Source organism: Herpailurus yagouaroundi, unplaced genomic scaffold, assembly GCF_014898765.1.
Source record: "Herpailurus yagouaroundi ecotype Mexico unplaced genomic scaffold, PumYag 159, whole genome shotgun sequence".
NCBI lineage: Eukaryota > Metazoa > Chordata > Mammalia > Carnivora > Felidae > Herpailurus > Herpailurus yagouaroundi.
Window position 1 is genome coordinate 77,992,420 of NW_024412400.1, and position 21,169 is coordinate 78,013,588.

The 21,169-nt window shown below is 45.8% G+C and overlaps 1 protein-coding gene across 1 annotated transcript in view; it reads right to left on the reverse strand.

Moving 5' to 3' along the window:
* ETV5 (ETS variant transcription factor 5) overlaps positions 1-17,575 on the reverse strand; it is a 60,895-nt gene extending 43,320 nt beyond the window's left edge. Inside the window, exons 1-5 of the mRNA XM_040481017.1 lie at positions 17,424-17,575; positions 14,200-14,318; positions 13,975-14,062; positions 13,770-13,817; positions 13,625-13,675 (exon numbers count right to left, since the gene is read on the reverse strand). Of these exons, the coding sequence (XP_040336951.1) occupies positions 13,625-13,675; positions 13,770-13,817; positions 13,975-14,062; positions 14,200-14,244 (232 nt within the window). The 5' untranslated portion in view covers positions 14,245-14,318; positions 17,424-17,575. The remainder of the gene's footprint in view (positions 1-13,624; positions 13,676-13,769; positions 13,818-13,974; positions 14,063-14,199; positions 14,319-17,423) is intronic.
* Between the last annotated feature and the right edge of the window lie 3,594 nt (positions 17,576-21,169).

Consider the following 21,169-nt stretch of genomic DNA (forward strand, 5'->3'; position numbering starts at 1 on the left):
ATGGAAAAGGCAGATCCCAAAAGTAGGGTTAGGGTTACACTGCTATTTGAAAAGGGCTAACCTAAGAGTGAGATTCAAGTCTTATGACCCTGCATGAACATGGCTGGGGAATACTAGAGTGAAACAACAACAACAACAACAAACCCCCAAAATGACGACAAAACAAAACAAAACCCCAAACAAACAAACAAACAAAAACCCTGGAGCCAGGTCTTGGTCAAGGAAAAGGGTGAGGGAAGAAGATACCTTTCTTTGCTCATAAGAGTGGATGAAGTTATATCAAATATTTGGAAATTCAAGAGCTGGAAACTTTTTGGGGATGCAAGCTTAGGAATCCCATTGGTGAGCTCTTATTAAAGATGATAGGTACTTACTTGAAAGACAGGGTGGAGATTTGGTCTCTGGAGAACTCACTCCCAATTCACAAATGGGGTGGCAGAAAAACAGGGTTAGCGGGGACATCAAAAGATTACTTCAGAATTCTGAAAATGGAAACCCAGAGGCCTTGCATACAAGAGTTAGAAATTAAAGGGAGGAAAAGGAGCTTAGAAAAGAACTGGCCCAACTTTGAAAATGTATAAATAGCTTTAGTGGAGAGTGGTATCTGAAATATCTCTAAGTGGCCACCTGCAAAGGCAGTAGAATTCCTCCCAGGGTACCGGAATTGGGAGTTATTGATAGAACTTCTTCCACCTGGGTTTCAAATCAGACAACAGAATTGATACCACGAGGCAGTTAAAACCACGAAGCCAGGCTGTGTAAGCCCCTCTTCCATTTTCTGTTTACCTTGGCTATCCCTAAATCTCTAGGGACTGGAGCTGACGGCCACACGGGTCTAGGCCGTGCCATGGATACACGTGGAGCTTGCAGAACATTGCTTTCTCTGGGGAAAGGCTGGCTGTTCACAGGATTGGCATCGGATCAGTGACAGGATGCTGCAGTGCTCACACTGGCTCTGGGAAGCAAAGGGTTTCTAAATTTTGTTTTGTATAGGGCCGGCGTTATGGCATTTTATGCCCTCACTACTCCCTGGAATGTGGAATGTATGATACGAGACAGATTCAACTACAGAGAAATCTAGTTCCAAGGATGCTGAACCACATCTGCAGTTCCAGCTCAAGGGGCCCCCCAGCCTGTAGCTTCTGTTAGACCCTCACACAAAGCCCTTCTGGCTAGGGTAAAAGCAGGAAAAGACAAAAAAAAAAAAAAAAAAAAAAAGAAGAAGAAGAAGAGAAAAAAAACCACAGTGGTTTTACACTTACAAGAGGTTTTAAGTTTCTCTGTAGGAAAGGGGGATTGACTTGACAGGGATTATGCTTCACAGGAAAGGGCTTTATTGGGGTGTTTTCTACTGTTAGGATCATATTATTTGAGCTATAATGTTTATATCATCTAGTGACTTCATATAATGGGGAGGGGAAGGGGGTGGTTTGGAGGTTTGCCTCTGCTAGGCTCAGCTCAACGATTACAACATCCCGCAAATAAATGGCCTCCCTCCCCTCCCCCTTCTTCCGCGGTCTCTTCCAGCAATGGCAGCAGCTGGCTGTCAGAACCAGCACATGGTATCTCAGAATCAAATCACCAACCGAAATACTACTCGCCATAAGATGAAAAACTAAATTTCGCCCACGAAAGTCAGTTTGGGAGGTCACTGTGTAACGTACAACTGTATTACCTCTCAGGCCGACCACTCAGAATATGGGGGCGGGAGGCACCCTAGCCTCCAGGCGGGGCTCAAGGCTTCCCCTGCCTCTTTACTCCCCCTCCAGAGAGGAGAAAATGTGATCCAAGTCAAGGATGACACCCAAGTTCTATAGGAGAGACAGCGAGGGGGACAGCTTTGGCTCAGAAGAGCAGAAGTGATCGTCAGAGCTATTTGTGTCTTCTCTTGCAAAGGGGCTGGAAGCTACTCTCCACCGGCAAAGGCTGAGTGGGCCCCGGGAAGAGCTCAGGTCGATAATGGCCTGTTATAGGCCTTAGGAGCAAGAGTCCTCACGGCTGACCTGTGGTCCTGAGGAGAGTTTGCCAGGGTAAAAAGTTGGCTTGTCATGTCTTTCTCTGGTCATCTAGGAGGACCAGTTGCTAAACGGAATTTGGGATACTGATCTTGTCCTTTCTTTACCTCTGTCAGTATAACCATAACGACACAGGTGATTTTTAAAGGCTTCTATTCTAAATCTGGCTGAAACACAAGGAAATCGATTCCGTATATGAATCCTCCTTAAAAGAAGTGGTGGTGTTAGGAGAAGGAACCCACTTTGGAGGTAGGTACTGAATCAGGAACGTCCTGATTCACAGATGGGAAACTGTGGGTAAGAACAAGTGTCTATCATGGAACAGCTCCCTCTTGTCCTCAGCACAAAATTGCAAATCTTCCGAATAGTCATTTCCAAACAGAAAACCTGCTATCAAAGAAGGAAGATAATTTAATGCCAACGGTAGCAGAGTTGTTGTTGTTGTTTTGACACAGATGAATTAGTTGCAGGTTTACTTCAGGGTCACATTCTCCATACCACAGTATTATTTTTGTAACAGCCTGGATCTGGGTAGTTCCCTCTCTTCAAAGGACGCATTTATCCCAACAATTTAGAATTGTTACTTTAGAATTTGAAAATGGAAACCCAGAGGCCTTGAATAGAAGAGTTAGAAATTAGACGACAAGGAGATTCGAAAAGAACTGGCCCAACTTTGAAGGAGGGCTTGTGTATTAACAGATATGAGGCTCTTTCACAGAACGAATATATCTAATTGCATACATGTGTCACATCCCCAAATTTGTGGGCCGTGGAGAAACCCAAGCATCTGACAGTCAAGTAAAAGGCTTATGCGAGTGTACAGAGCTGACTCAGAGGAGAGTCAGGATAAAAATAAGCGGTTCTCCTGGCTTTAAATGCACCACCCCGTTACAACTACCACGGGGTGGGGCTTTTTTAGACCCACAGCCTGGAGAACTGGCTTCCACCTGGGGCATTTGGTTGCTTTCAAGCTTAAGAGACCAGCAGGAAGGAGCACCTGGGTGGCTCAGTCGGTTGGGCATCTAACTCTTTGATTTCAGCTCGGGTCATGATCCCAGGGTCGTGGGAGCGAGCCCTGCGTTGGGGCTCCGTGCTGAGTGTGGAGCCTGCTTAAGATTCTCTTCCTCCCTCCCTCAGTCCCTCTCCCCCACTCAAGCTCTCTCTTTCTCAAATTAAAAAACAAAAAACAGGGGCGCCTGGGTGGCGCAGTCGGTTGAGCGTCCGACTTCAGCCAGGTCACGATCTCACGATGTCGCGGTCCGTGAGTTCGAGCCCCGCGTCGGGCTCTGGGCTGATGGCTCGGAGCCTGGAGCCTGTTTCCGATTCTGTGTCTCCCTCTCTCTCTGCCCCTCCCCCGTTCATGCTCTGTCTCTGTCCCATAAATAAATAAAAACGTTGAAAAAAAAAAAACAAAACAAAAAACAAAACACAGACAGAGGGTAGTAGGATAAAAAGGTAGCTGACTGGCCTCCTTGCCCCAAAAGGAAAATTTGAACATTGTTCTTATTAATTCCTTTCCTGGGGCAGCTGTTCAAAGAATTTTAATATTCGACTTTTGCCAATATGACAGACAACTTATTTATTTACTTTTCATTTGTGAGAAATAGGTCTAAAGAGAGCCTTTGTGGGGTGCCCGGGTGGCTCAGTTGGTTACGCATCCTACTCTTGATATGAGATCAGGTCCCAATCTCCAGGTCGTGAGTTCAAGCCCCATATTGGGCTCCACACTGGGTGTGGAACCTACTTAAATAAATAGATGAAAATACTTAAAAAATTTTTTTAAGTAAATAAATACTGAGAGCCTTTGCAGCAGAGATGACAGGATGGCTTCCTCTACCGTGGGCCTTATGTCAACGACAGCAGATTTTACCACGGAGAGCTGCTCATCGGGCAACACACCAGCAAGAAAAGGGGAAACAGGGCATTTTTCCTGAATGGTGAAAAAAATGCAAAACTAAACCTTCTTCAACATCCCTCTTATAATTTATTCCCAATTTACATGATTCTTCTCTAAGCCGGCATTAAGAAAAGTGCTAATAATACTTTTATTATCATTAAAAAGTCTTTTAAGTGGGACTTAGGCACTGTGGACAATTTCATCTTTGACTTCAAACTTAAAATCTGACAGGAGAAAATCCCAACTCTAGAGAAATTAGGAAATCAGCTTCTCCGAGAACTGTTCTATCTATGGCCCTCCTCCTAAAAGCAGAAACTGGGCAAGTGCGTCAAGGGTGCCTACACTGTGACTTGTTCTCTAGGCACATGCAGTTTTACTGGGAAACATAGCATTAGCTGCACAAAGTCTAAATGCAGCCTGGGAAGAGTTGGCTTGAGGATGTGTTTGAAGGAGGAATTAGAAAATGAGAACTAGTCCTAACTAGTTTTTTTTCCTGTTTATCTCTGAGGTCATCCCAAGGACTCTCAGAACTGGGGTTTTGAGATCCTCTACTGCTCTAAGCGGTTAGAGGCTGGTGTTGGGGGCTGTTGAAAGACGGGAGTGGGAAGGGTTCATAACAGAGAGGGGGCTGGTGTGCAAAATGCATTCACCAAGTAGTGGCTGTGTGCAGTGCTCAGTGCTATGGCTCCAGCAGTTACAAAGAAACGTAGCACAGGGATTCTCTGTTTTTGGAGACACTTAGAGCCTAAGAGAAATTGTTTCCTGTTTCAACAAGAATGTGAGTCGGGAAGCAGGGACTAAGTTTAATATTCATCAAAATACAGAAGACATTAAAACCCTATGCTGCTTTTTCCTTATTCCTCAGGAAAGATTCCTTGGAGAGGGAAAGGAATTGAGGGGCAGAAATCTGACTTGAGCAGCCCTCGTCACTGTGATGTCATCACCACTAAATTATTCTCTATTAAGATTCAGATTTCAACACTTGGGGTAGGCACTCCAGGATCTGGTCTTTACTGTGGGCCTGCAGCCACGTAGAAGACACAGCCTCCTCGTCTATTCTACCTTTTCTATGGGAAAAGTATAAAGGACCCTCATTAAGTGCCCTTTCAGGCAGTCACAAAGCATTTCCAGGCACTCAGCTGAAAAGTGTTTATGTAAGCTGAAGTCCTCCTCAGCCCCTCCGGAGAAGCACAGATATCAGCATCCTCTTACACAGCTGATATCTAGGGTTACCTCCTGAGAGGTTTCAAAGTCTCTCACAAAAGAACAATCTGCCCAGGCCTGTTCTTTTTTTTAATGGGGAAAGGAAGACATTCCTGCAGGCCCAATTTATAGTGAGGGAAATATTTCAGGGAAAAAAAACACACCACGTTATAGCAAAACACAAATGCAACAGTCTCATCTCAGTGGTGAGGATGAGGGATAGGAACTCAGAAGAGCTCTTTAAAACCCTGAGGCAGCTGCACTGAATCATTACTACTAAGTTTTGGGTTGCTTTTTCACGGATTGTCCTTTTCATGCTTATCCGGTGGCCCTGGTTTAGCTCGCACGGCCCTTGTCCTGACCACACGTGTCTGTGAGCTGTTGGCCAAGATGGTGGAGGATGTCTCAGGTGGGTGCAGCTGAGGCAAGCAGACCCCTAGAACCTGGCCTCACTTCAGGGGAGGAGGCCTCTCGGGTTCTGGTGTTGCACAGAGGCTGGGTTCTTTCTGGTACTTCCTGTGATGTTCATTTGAGGAGACAAGGCATTTGATGAGTGCCCAGCGGAAGGGTCACAGCCGGAGTGAAGCTCCCCCGTAGCTGAGTAACAGTCTGGGAAGTATCATTTTAAAATGACATGTATCCGACCACAGTGGCAAATGAAACAGGACAGAGAAGGCCAAGGAGTAGGGAAATTACAGCTTTGTCATTCCCAAGTCCAAATGTAAGCCTGAGCAGGAGACCTCTGCTGCGCTGTGGCAGGCAAACACCCGAGCTTCAGTCCCGGAGGCGAGGCTGGAGCTTGGAGGGGAAGAGCAGGCAGCAATCTTCACTGGGAGCTAAAGCCACAGCCCCACGGCAAGCGGGAGATAAAAGGGTAATATCCTTGGATCAAGTCTCAACACCTCTCTCTCCAGGGAAGCTAAACCACCCTCTCCTATTAGCACCCCCTTTAGACAGCTACAGAGACAAACAGAGACAAAGAGAGGCGGGCGGCCTCATTGGGCAGTAGCAGCCCTACCCCAGAAGCCCAGGCCGGCAGCCTGGCAGTGGCGGGGTTAAAGCCAGCACTTAAAAGAAAACTGGAACCCCATTAAGCCCGGGCTCATTAAGCCCAGGCTCGGAGAACAGGGAGCAGCGGGGAAGCCAAAGGAAACTAATTTTGGAGGTTCTCCAAGCTGCCAATCACAAGCATATTTCTAACAGTCCCAGTGTTGTTTGAGTTGGTTGTTTTTCCACAGGCTGCACAATAGGGTCTGGTTATTCATTGAAAAAGTCTGCAAGGGAGCCCCGCCCTCCATTCACAACCAATTTGGAATGCTCCATTCAGGCAAGAGGGGGACTCAGCAGCTCAGCTCGCTGGGGCAGACGGAACAGAGCCCAGCTGTCGCCACAGGGACGCTTGCTCGCCCAGTGCGCCGTGTTTATGTAAGAAATTCAGACACTGCAGGCGCCTGCCTGCTCTGCACCCTCCCTAAGATTCAGATGGCCAAGACCCTGGCTGAAATCTGAAATCTGCAAGGATGTGCAAGTCAGCTGTAAGGTCAGCAAGTGCCCTCTGGCAAAAGAAAACTATCCAGTGCTGCCCTGTTCAGAATCTGACTATAGCTACCAGCTGAGAGAAACAGACTTCACAGGTATTTCTCCTGCCTCCCGGGGGGCAAGCTGGTTTGTATTAGAGGACAGCTCTCTATGGAACTCAGCCTTTCCAGACTCCCTGCTTTTCCATTCACTGCCAATAGCTACATCAGGAGCCACCTGGCATCCTCCCCAAGGGAGAGGGTCTCTGGAGACACTACTAGATTCTCTGGCTGCAGAGGGGGGAGGGTGCAAGCCACCTATTACGAACAGCTTCACAGTTCTTTTACTGGTTTCACATCGGGCTTGGAAGGTTTATAATCTGTGCGTGCTCACACACACACACACACACACACACACACACATACCATGCCCAAGAGACCTCAAAAGGGAAGAGCATGAGTATCTGGGGTTGGCGGATGAAAACTACTCCAAGGGCAACGCACAGTACAAGGCTAAAAACTGGTTAGGTTTCTTCGAGAATTTTTCCCAACTTTTCAATAATTACCCTGAAGGAGATCTGATAAAGCCAGTCTGACAGCCAGAGTTTATTGCAAGAAAAGCATACTACTTTATGAAAATCAAATCCAGGAGGTAAATTAGCTCATGGGTTGTTTCCTTTTTTCCATAACACATTTGGCTATTTTCAAATACCTTCTGTTTACCTCTTCTCATTGCCTGCCCCCATTACCAACACTAGTGAACCCAGATGGAGACATGGGAAGCATTCCTCTATACTTTTTCTGACCACAGAATCCCCATTTGGTGCCTTGGCTGCTCTGCAGACCAGTGGCAAACTCCTGGCCTCTTGATAGCTAGATCTTATCTTTCTCCCTGGAGTCTTTGCACCCTATACTGCCGCTTTCCCCGAGACGCTTCCTCCTCCTGGGCAGGGGAGCCCCCTTTATTTGCTATAGAGGGGCTCTTCTCCTTGAGAGGAGCTGCTACTCCATTGTCATCTACCTGCCAAGCCTAAAGGTGTTCTTATATTGTGGTTACACACACACACACACACACACACACACACATTCACACGCACCCACCAGTATCTACACTAGGGGCCAGCATCTACACTACGGCCCCTCCTCCTTTAAGCTGAGCCTCTCAGAAGGCTGGGACAATGACAGAAACCGACGACCAAAGCCTCTGTTAAATGAGCTTGATGAGTTCACAAAATGAATTTTTAAAAAAGCAACCTAATCCGGTACTGGCATCAGCATGCCTGGCACTTGTCCAAGAGCTGGGAGCTGCAACATGACAAGACTCTGAGCTCCTTGGATTCCAAGAGGAGAAGCACTGTGTGCCAGGGCACAGATGGGGCCCAAGCTGCCTCAAGGGCAGCCATGTGCCTGAGAGGGGGCTGTCAGCCTCTGAGCCTGGAGGTACTTTACCACCACTGAAACTGGAGAAACATGTGGAGGGTACAGTCTCTGGGTAGAGAATCCCACACCCCACCCAACCCCACCACCACTAACGTTTTTTCCTGGGACTGAAATTAAAACAATGATACTCTTAGATGGTAGAAATGGCAGATAATACAAATTCTCAGCTTTATCATGCTATCTACGTCTTAATCTTGTAAGAGTAAAGAATGCTGAAAACTGGGGATAGATGGTAATTTCTCAATTGCTACCAGGATTTTGTCACCTCTGGAATCTACATAAGCGATCTGCCTGGGGCAGACACACATGTAATTCCCCATCCCAAGTCTTTCTTGCCAAGCACAAAGGACTGGGAAGGTTACTGGGTCTTATTAGAGGGCTAAGAGCTGTAAGACATCGAAGAGGAAGAGAAAAATTCACTGGTTTCAGTACGCCTGACTGAATTAAAATGAGATAAAATGGATTCTCTGTGAACATATGGCTCTCTTAGGTAACCGGGAACTCTAGGTCTTGGATCCTTAAGAGTCCTGGTCTAAGGATCTTGGAGGCTGGCTATCAAAACAGGAAGGATTTCAAGTCACTTAGCACCCTCTCAGTGGTAAGGTAGTGGGCTAGCTAACAAAGACTTTGAAAGTTACACTGTAGCCTGGAGTCAAATAACCTCTCGCCCCCCCCGCCCCCACATATCCCTCTGGCTTCCTGGATGTAGCCCTCTTCTGTCTTCTACCTTCAGAACTCTCCAGAGCTCTTGAAAAAGACAAACTGATAGCCTTGACTCCTTCAAATCTCTTATTTTCAAAGTGTCTACTGTTGTTTTCTTACTTTCCATAACAAAAAGAATTTGGGATGATCTTTTCAAATAAAAATGGCCCAAGGCCACACAGAAAGTAAACCCAGAGTTTTGTTACAAACTGGGTCCAAAATGATGTGCCCTTTACAAAAGGAAGGCACTGCCTCTACTATGTCAATTTCATATGTAGTAAAAAAAAAATCCAGTTGAATAATCTCATATTGAAACAAGATTAAGATCAATGTGTTTTAGGATCAAGGGCTGCCATAACAGTTCATTCTATTTTCCCAGCCACCTATTACAATGTATTTATGAAAAGTCGATTTTATCAGTTAATTAGCCAGTCCTTAGGAAATTACTAGTACTTCCTTCAGTCGGTCCAAATTCTTTTTGAAACGCAGATCTAAAAAAGAACACTTCAAGGGGAAAATAAGGTCATTTGGATTTTCCAACAATTCTCTAAATTACATTTGCTATGGAAGCCATGGTTTTATTTTATTTATTTAAAAAAATTTTTTTAGGGGCGCCTGGGTGGCGCAGTCGGTTAAGCGTCCGACTTCAGCCAAGTCACGATCTTGCGGTCCGTGAGTTCGAGCCCCGCGTCAGGCTCTGGGCTGATGGCTCAGAGCCTGGAGCCTGTTTCCGATTCTCTGTCTCCCTCTCTCTCTGACCCTCCCCCGTTCATGCTCTGTCTCTCCCTGTCCCAAAAATAAATAAACGTTGAAAAAAAAAAATTTTTTTTTTAAATTTTTTAATGTTTATTTATTTTTGAGAGAGGCAGAGACAGAATGTGAGTGGGTTAGGGGCGGAGAGAGAGGGAGACACAGAATCTGAAGCAGGCTCCAGGCACTGAGCTGTCAGCACAGAGACCGACGTGGGGCTTGAACTCACGAGCTGTGAGATCATGACCTGAGCCGAAGTCGGTTGCTCAACTGACTGAGCCACCCAGGTGCCCCCAGAGGCCATGGTTTTAAAATAAGATTTTTATCATGCTTTTTTCCCCAGTGTAAAATATTTTTGTTGTTCAAGATGCTGACAGTTAAATATTCACAATATCACAATTGAAACAAATGCATGAGATTAAAAATAAAATTAGAACTGAAATCTGCATTTAAAAAATACTACTATGAATATATGCTAAAATCTAGTAATATCCTTAAATGCCCAAGCATTTAGCCCAGAAAAATTCATGTAAGCCCCCCACAAATCTAAGCTCTTTGAGTTCCAATCTTATCCATGGCTTTGATTTATAGTTAATTCTATGAAAGTGTGTGGTAAAAATGTACACACATCTAACTGCTGACCCAGATTTCCTGGTTTGTAACTCTGTGTGTTAATATACATATCTAGCTACACACACATTTATATAGATATACATGCATTCACACACTTATTTATATAAGATATATACACACAGCTTTATCTGTATGCACATTAAGGTGTCTTGCAGAAAAGATGTCAGTTTTATAATTTTTCTGTTTTATAGGTCTCTTTCTTCCAAATCCTAGATAGAAATACTCAAAGCACCAAGATATTTAATCCGTCTCTCAGCATCATGGAATGAAGAAATCTGAGGTGTCAGACTGGGTAGCCGGCAGTCTCCCTAAGTCTTTCCTGAGTGCTGTCTCTAGGTCTTTGAAATAATGAGGGAGAGCCCAGAACTCACCTGTACATGCCAATACCCCCTGGGTCTGCAGCTTTGTGACAGTTTCTTTAAGGACCTTATTGTATAACTTTTTCCTCTTCATTTCACCTAACCTCTCCATTTGCCTCAAACCACCAGTCACTCTCTCCAGTTGCCTGGACCTTATATTAGCCCCTCTATAAAATGAAGGAGTTGGGCAAGACTATCTCTACAAGGGACTTGCAGCACAAACAATCCAGAATCTTCAAGGTTACTTCTCAGGACCAAGGAACAATGGGGGACACTGGTAGAACTCCTATGGTCTACAGGCTGTCCTTTCTGTTCCCTTGAATTTGACCTTTAAGAGTTTCCAATGGGGATGCTTTACTAATGTCTGTATTTGTGACGTAAAGTGAAATCTATACAGCTAGAAGTAAGCTGAACATTTCTAGAAGACAACAATGGTTTCATTTATTCAAATAACACTTATGGACGGATGCCTATGGGTAGGAACCCAAATCTGGAAAACTTACAAAATATAATCTCTTTAGAAGCTGAGCTCATAGCACTTACTGAAAAAAGTAAGCTATAATCTTCAAAATTGACATTCTGAAATAAAAACAACTACCCAGATTACTTAGTATTTCTTTTTCTCTCATACATATATACACACAGACTCTCACTGCCTCTCTCTCTCTCTCTCTCTCTGACACACACACACACACACACACACACACACACACACAGTAATCAAATGATCGTTAAAAGGAAAGGTAGACTATAATCACCGGCAGGCCACAGAAACATACTTGTTACAAATGCTTTTGCAACTACAGGGAAAAGGTTTGTTTTACTGGGCAAGTGCAAGTTTGGTTTATAGTTCATTGATTGGCTGATTCAAATCAACTCATAAGATTTTATTAAATTTGAGTGAGTTTCTCCCCCCTCCCCTGGCATAGTCATGGGTTCTTCCAGAGGGTGACTGCAGTGAAAGTTAATCCACAATCCAAGGCTGTGACATGTGCTACCGGGAGTAAGCCCAGCCCAAGGCTCTGCCAGCTCCCACGCATCTACACTGGCCATCCACAACCGAAGGCAAACCAGTCGCACTTAACAGTAAGGATGAACAGCTCAAAGACATCCCACCCCACACTTGTATTTTTACCTAATCTCTAAGGCCAGGTGATCTATTTGAAGCTATCCTTCTTAAGGCTCTATCTCCCAAAGTAAGAGTCAGAGAGGGGGAAAGAATTATTAACAGACTTTTTGAGGCTTCTCAACCATCTGTTTTATCCTTAAAGTCCAGAAAAGCTCAACCTGAAGAAGTTAAAGCAAAATGCAAACAAAGTAAAAAACACATCACACTTGGTAAGCAGAAATATCTCCCAAAGCATGTCCATTTTAGGTAGGTATGGCAATTTAATTAGAGTTTAGCACATTCTATTCATTGAGCAGGAATTACTTCTAAGGAGCCAAACAAAACACATTTATTGATTCCTTCTCTTTAGCCTAACATCTCTCCAAATATAAATCTTGTTTACGGACATCTTTCTCTCAAGAGTCTACCTTTGCTTCAGTTACATAAAATAAATTTAAATGCAGTCACCTCATCTCCCTTTTAACTCTTTGGGTTACGGAGAAACAAACAGAAGTGTCATAAAAGCATTTCAAAGAACTTCTGCCAAGAAAGCTCCCAGGCTGCAGTTTCTGCTGCTCTGAGCAGAAACGGGAAAGGCTGGGCCAAATTGTCAACACAGAACAAAGTGGGATTACAAATCCTGTCTTTTATCTTGCAACACACACACACACACACACACACACACACACACACACACACACATATCTGGGTTATCTTTAGCCTTTTAGTGGCAAGCTTCCCAATCACTTGAAAGCAATCAAAGGGCAATAATTAACATGCACTTACTTTCCTATAGAAAACAACTATAGCAAGCTGTGACAACGCTAAGGTAACTATGCATCTGTGGGTTATAGTTTATCCCCTTTAAAGGTTTCATGGCATTGTGCCTTGAAAAGGAGGTCTATCATTAAAGAATGTTTAGATGGTCCATCTAGTCTTTCATCTAATGACTCAGAACACCCAGCTTTTACTTCGATACAAAGATACCCCTCTTTCCAGTGGCATTTACACACACACACACACACACACACACACACACAATAAAACAAAAAAACAAAGCCAGGAAGAAATTTGTTGGTGCAAAATGAGAAATTGAATCCTTGCCTGGCTCAGGTGTTTGCTATTATAAACTATGACTAAGAGACATGAATTTCTCTATGATGCAACTCTCAAGAGAGGCAACGTTTTCTCCAGGCCTCTCTTAAACCTGCTCACTCGCCAGTGACTAATGCTCTCTAGAGCTGCCCTGTGCCACTCACATTTCATCAGCCGGCTTTGTCCTTGATAGCTCTGCCTAGACCATAAAGCTCCCAAACCTGTTGAGGACAGCCCCGAAAGATCAGTGCAAAGCTAACCATGTCCTTACCAGTGCCCAGAGCCATCTTTTGAGCTTCCTGCTGCATTTGGTATCTCAATGATAGGAGCACTTAATGACCATTTGAAGAAAAAGTTTTCACTCCCCTCTGAAAGATAAAGTCCTGACAACTGTATGAAAAATAAGGGTAAATCAGGTCACACCGTGACCACCCTCTGTCAACCCAGAAGTAGAAACAAAATTGACAACGTGTGGGGAAGCTACAATTAACTGGAATCTTCCATTAACTATTTTCTGCACCTTTTAAAAGAGAAAGAATGTCAGGTTCATGATCTGCATCAAGGACTTAAGTTAATGGATGCTAAGGCCAACATCTTATATATATAATGTCAATCGATTTATAATTTTGAGTTTGAAGCCTTGCAATATTCTTAGGCAAAGAGAAATTTAGGATGAAACTGTGTTCAGTAAATCTCACCTGCAATAGAATAAAAGCAGTTTAGAAATAACTCCAACAAAGAATGAAACAAAAGTTTTGGGGGTTAACTTTGAATTACTAAAAGAAACTAAGTGCATTCCACTGTCCGAATATGCTGGCGACGGCCAAAAAGAGTTTTTCCACGCATGGATGTTCCAAGACCAAACATTTTCAGAACAAATGTGCCGCCACCAGAAAGGTACTTACAGTTATCAGACTGGAAATCTGGGACGAACTGTTCATCATCAGGAACTTGTGCTGGAAAAGAGATTTTTTATTTTAGACCTTGAAGTTTTATTAAAAAGCACAGGAAAATGTTTTCTATGGAAACTCAGACAGCCAAGAAACTTGCCTTCAGCTAACCAAGCCTCTTGAAGTTGACTGAGATCCTGAAACAACTCTGGAATTGAAAACAGAAGACACCAGCATGAGAACTCCTGGGGGTGGGGGTGGGGGTGGGGGCAGAAGACTGAGCGCAAGTCTGCGCTCCGTTCACAGAGGGCTGTGCACAGAGGGCCTTTGGAGGAAGCCACAGCCCCAAGGGAAAGCTTCACTACCTTCAGAATCATGGGCCAGATCTGTGTCCAAAAACTTCCTCTTTCTGTCAATCACAGGCCGCCCTCTACATTCCTCTGACCGAGATTTCTGAAAGAGGCCAAAAGACAGTGAAGGCTCAAGGGTAAGAAAGGGGTCAAAAAAGGGGGTTGTGCCACTAACCCAATAAGGAGAAGATTCATATTCGAAGAGGGGGAACAAAACAAACCAAAGCCACATAAACTTACCCCTGGGACCATAAAAGGGACTTGCTGATCATAAAACCCATCCATGGTGCTTCCAACGCCTCTAATATCACTTTGAAAGGTTTCAGCATTGAGTAATTTCTGGGAGGAAAGGGGTCCTCCTGTAATATGAATTTGGGAGATTTTAACAGAGGGGGGATGGGAAGAGAAATGAAGTAATTACTATTGCTTTCTTTAGGGGTTGTGCAAAATCACTACCTTTCTCTGAGGTACTTAAAGCCTGCTCAAGGTGTGAGCTTTACAGACTAAAAGTTCTCTTGGTTAAGGGCATCAAAGGTTCTTCACGTACTTCGAGTCACATTGATTTACCTACCTATTGTTCCCTCTCTCTCTCTTATCATTAACATGGTAAGTTACCTGCTACTAACTGCTCCCTATATAAACAAAGCCCCAAACCCCTTATTTTCATTATAAAAGGGTGATTTCAAGATTCTCTCCAATAGAAGATTCTCCTGGGCATTGGTAATGTTAGGTCTTTTTTTTTTTTTTAAATAAGTTCATTCTTGACAGTACAGTGACAGGAAGTAGAGAAAATGGGTTTAAGCATTCCAAATTATTGGCAATTAAGAATCTGACATACATAGTGTTTCTAAAAGTAGTTTGTAGGTCAGTGGTAAAACACCGCATATAGTTCCAGGGATATATCGATCAGAAGTATACTTAATCTTCACACAACACTCTTTTAAAACCTAAATCTTCTGTGCCAACAGATACAGTGTCTGTCATGTCACAAATAGTCCTATGGCAACTTACAGAAATATCTATGACACCACCAATTTCTAAAATAAATAAGATAGCTACGAAAACTAAGGGATAAAGGAAACTAAATTCCACCACACATATTTTAAATGCATCTTTACCACAGGTCTTTAAAAACAAACATTAAAAGCAAAAGATCCATGTAAAGAAAATTCAGTTTGTTTCTTATCATGAAGTCAATTTTCCTCAAACTTGCCAAAAAAAAAAAAAAAATTAAACTTGTTTCAGCACTGTCCAGTCTTGCAGCTAGGAAAACAGGTTGAAGGTCAAAATGGAAAGGAGGGAACTATTTTCTAATTTGGGAGGAATCAAGTAACAATTTTAGGAAGGTACCATCTTCCCAAACACTTTGTTTCCTTCTCCAAATAGAGATGCAGTTAAATAAAAAAAAAAATGGAGAAAACAGGAATTTCATTGACCCCATCTCTAAACAATGCAAAATGCTTAAGGATAATTCTTTTGTTTGCCTTGTATACAAATTTTTAAAAGGGAACTTTCTCTCCGTGGGCAATTCCATCCAGTGTGTTTTTCACTTTGTGGACAACATCAATTTTTTTAAGTGAGCAGGGTACAAGAAAACCCTTCGTGGCCAACGTCCTCTCAGCACTGGGGCCCAAGTAATCAGGTATTTTCAAAGTCAAAGAGAAAGAAGGAGAGGAGCAAAACTGCATACAGTCCATAATTTCCTAGAAAAACACTCCCGTTAGCCTGCCTGCGTGCCTTCCAAACAGCGCTAAACGTTCAGAATAAAGCCTCTTTCTCAAATGTCACCAACCCGTAGAGAAAATCTGAGAAACATCGGCAGTGAGTTCAGGGCCATCAAAATGAGTCCTCTGTAGCTTTCAAAATCTGTCAGATTAAATCGTGACCTTAGAAATTCTGTGAACGTCTATGGGGAGAGGGGACAACGGGGAAAAGATCGGAAAGGGGACATGTTTTCAGAGCCTCACGATGAAATCAATTGCAAAATACTTCACCAGGAAGAGCAAAAATACCTTTTCAAAAATCAAGTAAAAGAGAGAAGCTACCATAAGCGAACCCAAAAGAGGCATCGAGGATGTTTGAAGCAGCTCTCAGAGTTCAAGGGCTAGGAAAATCGTGTTCAAAGTATAATTTTTTAAAAAACCTTAAGGGAGTTTAAGCCACTTCCTTTGTGGTCCCCCCCTTCCCGGTGCCCCCAGGAAAACTTTAACGCGGCGCAGCGGCGCGATCGAGGCCCCTCCCCCGCGGCGCGCAGCGGGCCTGGTTTTATGAATGGGAGAGCGAGCCGCGGCCGCCACATCAGGTAAAGGCTGTAACTGGATCCTTCGCGCTGGGCCCCATTCACAAAACAAGACACACTTCCACCCAATTCCCAGCCTTCCCCATTCATGAAAACTCCTTCAGATGCACCCCCGCCCCCACTCCCAACGCACGCCCAGCCTCCGACGCAGGCCCCTCACCCCAGCGATTTAGGAAGAAAGCTCAATGCTTCATTCACAAAAAGGGATAGAAAAAAAAAAAAAAAGCCGCAGGGAGCAACGAGCCAACGAAAGAAACCCGCTTCATTCATAAAGTCATCCACATTCATAAAACCGAGCTGCGGCGCGGGGCGCTACCAACCTCTTCCAATGCCCCCAGCCCTCCAAACCTCCAAACATCCCTCCTTGGCACTGCTCCTCAATAGGAGTTCGGTTCCCCCCAGAGATCTCCTCTCTGAAAATGCGGACAGATCCCTAATCCAGTGCGAGGCTCCAGCATCTCTCCATCCCCCCCCCCCGCACCCGTTTTCCCCACTATTCCCAGGCCGCTGCTCCGATGCTCCGATGCTCCCCGATTTCTCGAGAACCGCGGTGCAGCCTGACGCCCTCAAGCTGCTGGGGGTGGGAGTTGGGGGATTGAGTGTCCACTTTCCACAATTTGAAACTTGCAAGGCCTGCCTAAGTTCCTGGCCAACCCCCAACCCCTCAGGCTGCACATGCCTGTGTCACTTAACCCCTCCCGGTGCTTTGGGGGACATCACCTCTCAAATATTCCACCTTCAAGCTGCTTCCCGCCCCCTCCTCTCCACTGCAAAGCTCAGCCGGGCGTCTCTTCTCGCGAGCCTCCAAGTCTCCCCCGGGTTCTCAGACCTCCAGAGACGGTAAAGCCCCGCAACTCTGCACCGCCCCCCCCCATCCGCACCCAGGAGCCCCCGCATCTTGCACCCGGACGCGCCTCGGGCGACGTGCGGAAACCCGCTCTCTGCGCGCTCCGGAACCGTTAGCCCCCTCACCTCCTCCCAGAAACCGAACCGGACCGGGCCACGAGAGGAGGGGGCGCCCGGCTCGGGGGGTGGCTCAGTTGAGATAGAAAGTGCACCCCGACTTTGAGGATTCTGAATCAGCCAGTGAACTCTCGCCGGTTGGGCCCTTCGGACCCGTTCCAGGACACCCCGATGCCCCCCTACCTCCTCGACGCCCCCTCACCTGAGGCAGCGCTTTCCTCCCGTTGCAGCGGCCCCGGGGCGCAGGCGCGCTCACGCACGCGCGCACCGGGCCTGGGCGCCTGGGCGAATGGCTGGGCCGAACCGCTCCGGGGACGCTGAACCGCTCCGCGCACCAGCGGCTGGACTCTGCGCCGCAGCTGCCAACCAGGCTGGAGCGCTGGCCCGGCCCCCTGGGGCCTGCTGCTCCGCCCGTCACCATTGGCCCGCAGTCCTAGCTCAGCCTGGTTCTCATTGGTCCGAGGCCGCCCCAGCGCATGTCCATCACGTCTTGTTTACCCTGTCTGAGGGCAAATCCAGCCAAGCCGCCCCATCAACTCCAGTTCCCATTGGTTAATATTGCCTCCCTTCCCACCCACTCAGGGGTCTGTTTTACATAATTTATGCACCGGGGGCCATTGACCAATCAGCACAGGCTTGTTTATATAATGAATGTAAGGACGTTTTTCATTCATAAAAAACGCGACCTGAGGGGGAAGCTTAGCTGAGTCAGTGAAGCACTTAAAGGGGCCGAAGCCAATAAGAGTCACGTTTACTTTCCTCCTATCAGCTCTCCCAACTTTTCACCGAGGGATGGCTCTTCCCCGTCCCCATTTACCCCTACTTCTCCACCCCCCCAACCCCCACCCCCCGCAACGCCACCGCCTGGATGGGTCGCTGGGCGCCAGACGTTCGCAGCTGCAGCACCAAGCAAAGTTATCATTTTAGAATTCAGGCGAGAGGAATTCGTCATTCCACCCAGAGAGAAACTCGCTGACCGACCTGGGCGTTCGGCCCACAGAAACACAGAAAACGGAAACCGAGCCCTCTAATCTTAGTTACCTTTAAGAGAGGCCTTAATTTCCTTTAACCAGGTTTCCAGTGAGGAAGAATAAGCAGTATCTCCCTTTAAAATCTGAGCTCTCAAATAGATTTTAGGTACTATTTTATACTGGCAAGGCCTAAGGCCCAACTAAATTCCGTTTTCTCCCCATGTTTAATTGCAGTTTACAACCTCCGCCAGAGTGAGTTCTGGAGCCCAGACGAGATGAGAGAGGGTCGGCGCTCAAAGAAATCCTCTCCGGGGACGGCAGCACCCGACCTAGAAACATAAATCCCTCCGAAACGGGCCTGCAGAGTTCGACCGCCTGCCTCCCTTCCGGGGCTGCTTGTTTTCCATTTAAGTGTTGAATGCAAGATGGTGCATTTGCGAGTTAGATCCCGTGCAGCTGGGAACGACGAGAAGCTACTCCGCTTGCCAAACGATCGGGCACTAACTGCAATTGCTGAGATTCTTAACAGGGTGTTCCAGGAAACAAATAAATAAGCAATCCTCTCCCCTCTCTGCCCTTGCTACCCACTTCTGTGAAGGCTGGGGGCAGCTCTGCGCTCCCCCAGGATGCTGGGGTGCCCTACCACCATTCACCCAGTGAATAGGGAGGAAAGACATCAAGTTAGGAGAAAGCCCTAGTGAAGGAGGTCCCAGGGTAGCCAACTGTGGGGCTTCCGCGCGCGCCCCCCCCCCCAACATTCATGAGGAATGCAGTGTGGTTTTTTAGAAAAAAAATTTTTAAATTTATTTTCATGTTTATTTATTTATTTTGAGAGACAGAGCACACTCTGGGAAGAGGCAGAGAGAGCATCCCAAGCAGGCTCCAGCACTGTCAGCACAGAAACCAATGCAGGGACTTCATCTCAGGAACTATGAGATCATGACCTGAGCTGAAATCAAGGGTCAGATGCTTAACCAACTGAGCCACCCAGGCATATCCCCACCAAAAAACATTTTAAGTCACAATTTGCCCACCTTCTTTTCTGCTTCCATTTGTGTATCTTAAAGAGAGAAGCCACTTGGTTGGTCATTTATAGTCCAAGAAATGTTGGGCTTCAGCAAAGGGACCTGGAGTACCTTGATTGAGTCCTGGACCCAGCACTGGCAGGGTGTGAGCTACTGGCTTTGCGAGAGACTGGAGTGGGCATGAGCTGATGCATGGGAACGTGCTCTGAACTTTTAACAAGCAGTTCCATGATACTTAATTTCCTAGTAGAGCATTTTGCTTCTGATCCCAGTTCTAGTACAGTTTTTCCCTTAGCGCCTCTCTTCATTCCCCAGGTAGTGCTATTTCTGTTTGGTGGCTGGAAATTTTACCCTAGTTCTGCTGTGCTTCCAACTGGTTGCTACCAGCCCCGAGGGCTTTTTCTATCCAGCTAAACTCCCAACCCAAGTTAGCCACCCATCTTCTTCCCGCCCAGCCTGGGCTGCCTCCACCCCACCTCCAACCCACCCCATCTTCTTCTGCTTTCTGATCTAGTTTCTCCAGAAGAACTTTCATATTCCTCTTCACTTCAGTCTGTCTCTCACGCCCCAGCCCTCCCGAAGGCCTGCAGCCCTCTCCACAAATCCTTAATATATTAGCCTTAGTACCTCAATCACAGTGTGACTCTGGTTACGGGGAAACAGTGAAGGACATTTCCCAGCAACTTCCTCCACAGGGTCGGTCTCGGTCTGGGTACCTGGAATGCGACTCGTGACCTTTGCCTCAAGGCAAAGCCCTCCAGCCCACCTTGGGAAGAGAAGTTGGTATTTCAGGATTAAGTAGTAATAAAGAGTGGCTAAATTAGGGACAGCGGAAAAGTTGGGGGATGGGTTTTTATAAGAAGATTGTCGCAGACCCGAGATCACGTATAGGGATTTACACCAGAATAGAGTTACTGCCAATTAAACATTTGGTTATTCAACTGGTAAACATTGATTTTGTACCAAATACTCAGCCAGACCCCGCGCTAGGCAAAAACGTTACGGAGATGAATAAAATCTAGTCTTTGTCTTAGAAGATCCTCCAATCTATTGCACAGTTCAGCAGCTGGAATTTACTGAGCGCTTAATATATCACTTGTTCATGCCACATACAATTCTCCACGGATTATCTCCCTTAATGCTCATAATAGTAGTGCTGGAGTGGTCGCTACAACTACTATCTGCATCTTGTGATGAGAAACTGAGGCACAGAGAGATTAAGTCACTTGCCAATGGCCACAGAGCTTGTAGGATGCTGAACCTGGGTGAGAACTAAGGCAGGCAGGCCCCAGAGTCTGTATGTGGGAGAAATAGCCTGTACCTCGGCAAACCACCAGGAAATATCATTTGAACTCCAAATGGTGGAGGACAGAACTGGTTGATATCACAGGGAAGCAGATTTTAGTCTTCTACATGATAAAGCTAGAACATTAGGAAGGATTTGGGATGTTTAGAGTGGCCCAATGAAGGAACACTCCCACTGGTAATGAGTGTCCTGCCACAGGACAAAGTTACATGGAAAGATTTAGGGGTAGTGCAGAGGAACCACTGCCCTGGGGGTGAGAGATGAACTCAGAGGAGTGTTCTAGCTCTAAGAGTCTATGATTCTGGAATTTGGAGCTTGTGTTGGACAGGGAGGTCCCTGGGCCCAGGCACCGTGGCTCTCGTGTGAGCCGTGAGGGTATAACTCCTGATGACCCATCTCATCAGGCTGAGTCCTGGGCTCAGAGTTGGTTCCTTTTTGTTTAGTGTTTCTGATGTTTTTCCTTCATGTCTCTTCCTTCTTTTCTTCTGCTTCTCCTTTTTGATGATTTATGTCCTCTGCTCCCATCCCCATCCCACTCTCCATTTTCTCTGGTTATCTTTGCTTTATAAGAATTAAGGGTCAGTATTTAGAAGTTCTTTGTCTAGTACATTGAGTCTTTCCTCCTCAAAACATTATTTATTGGAAG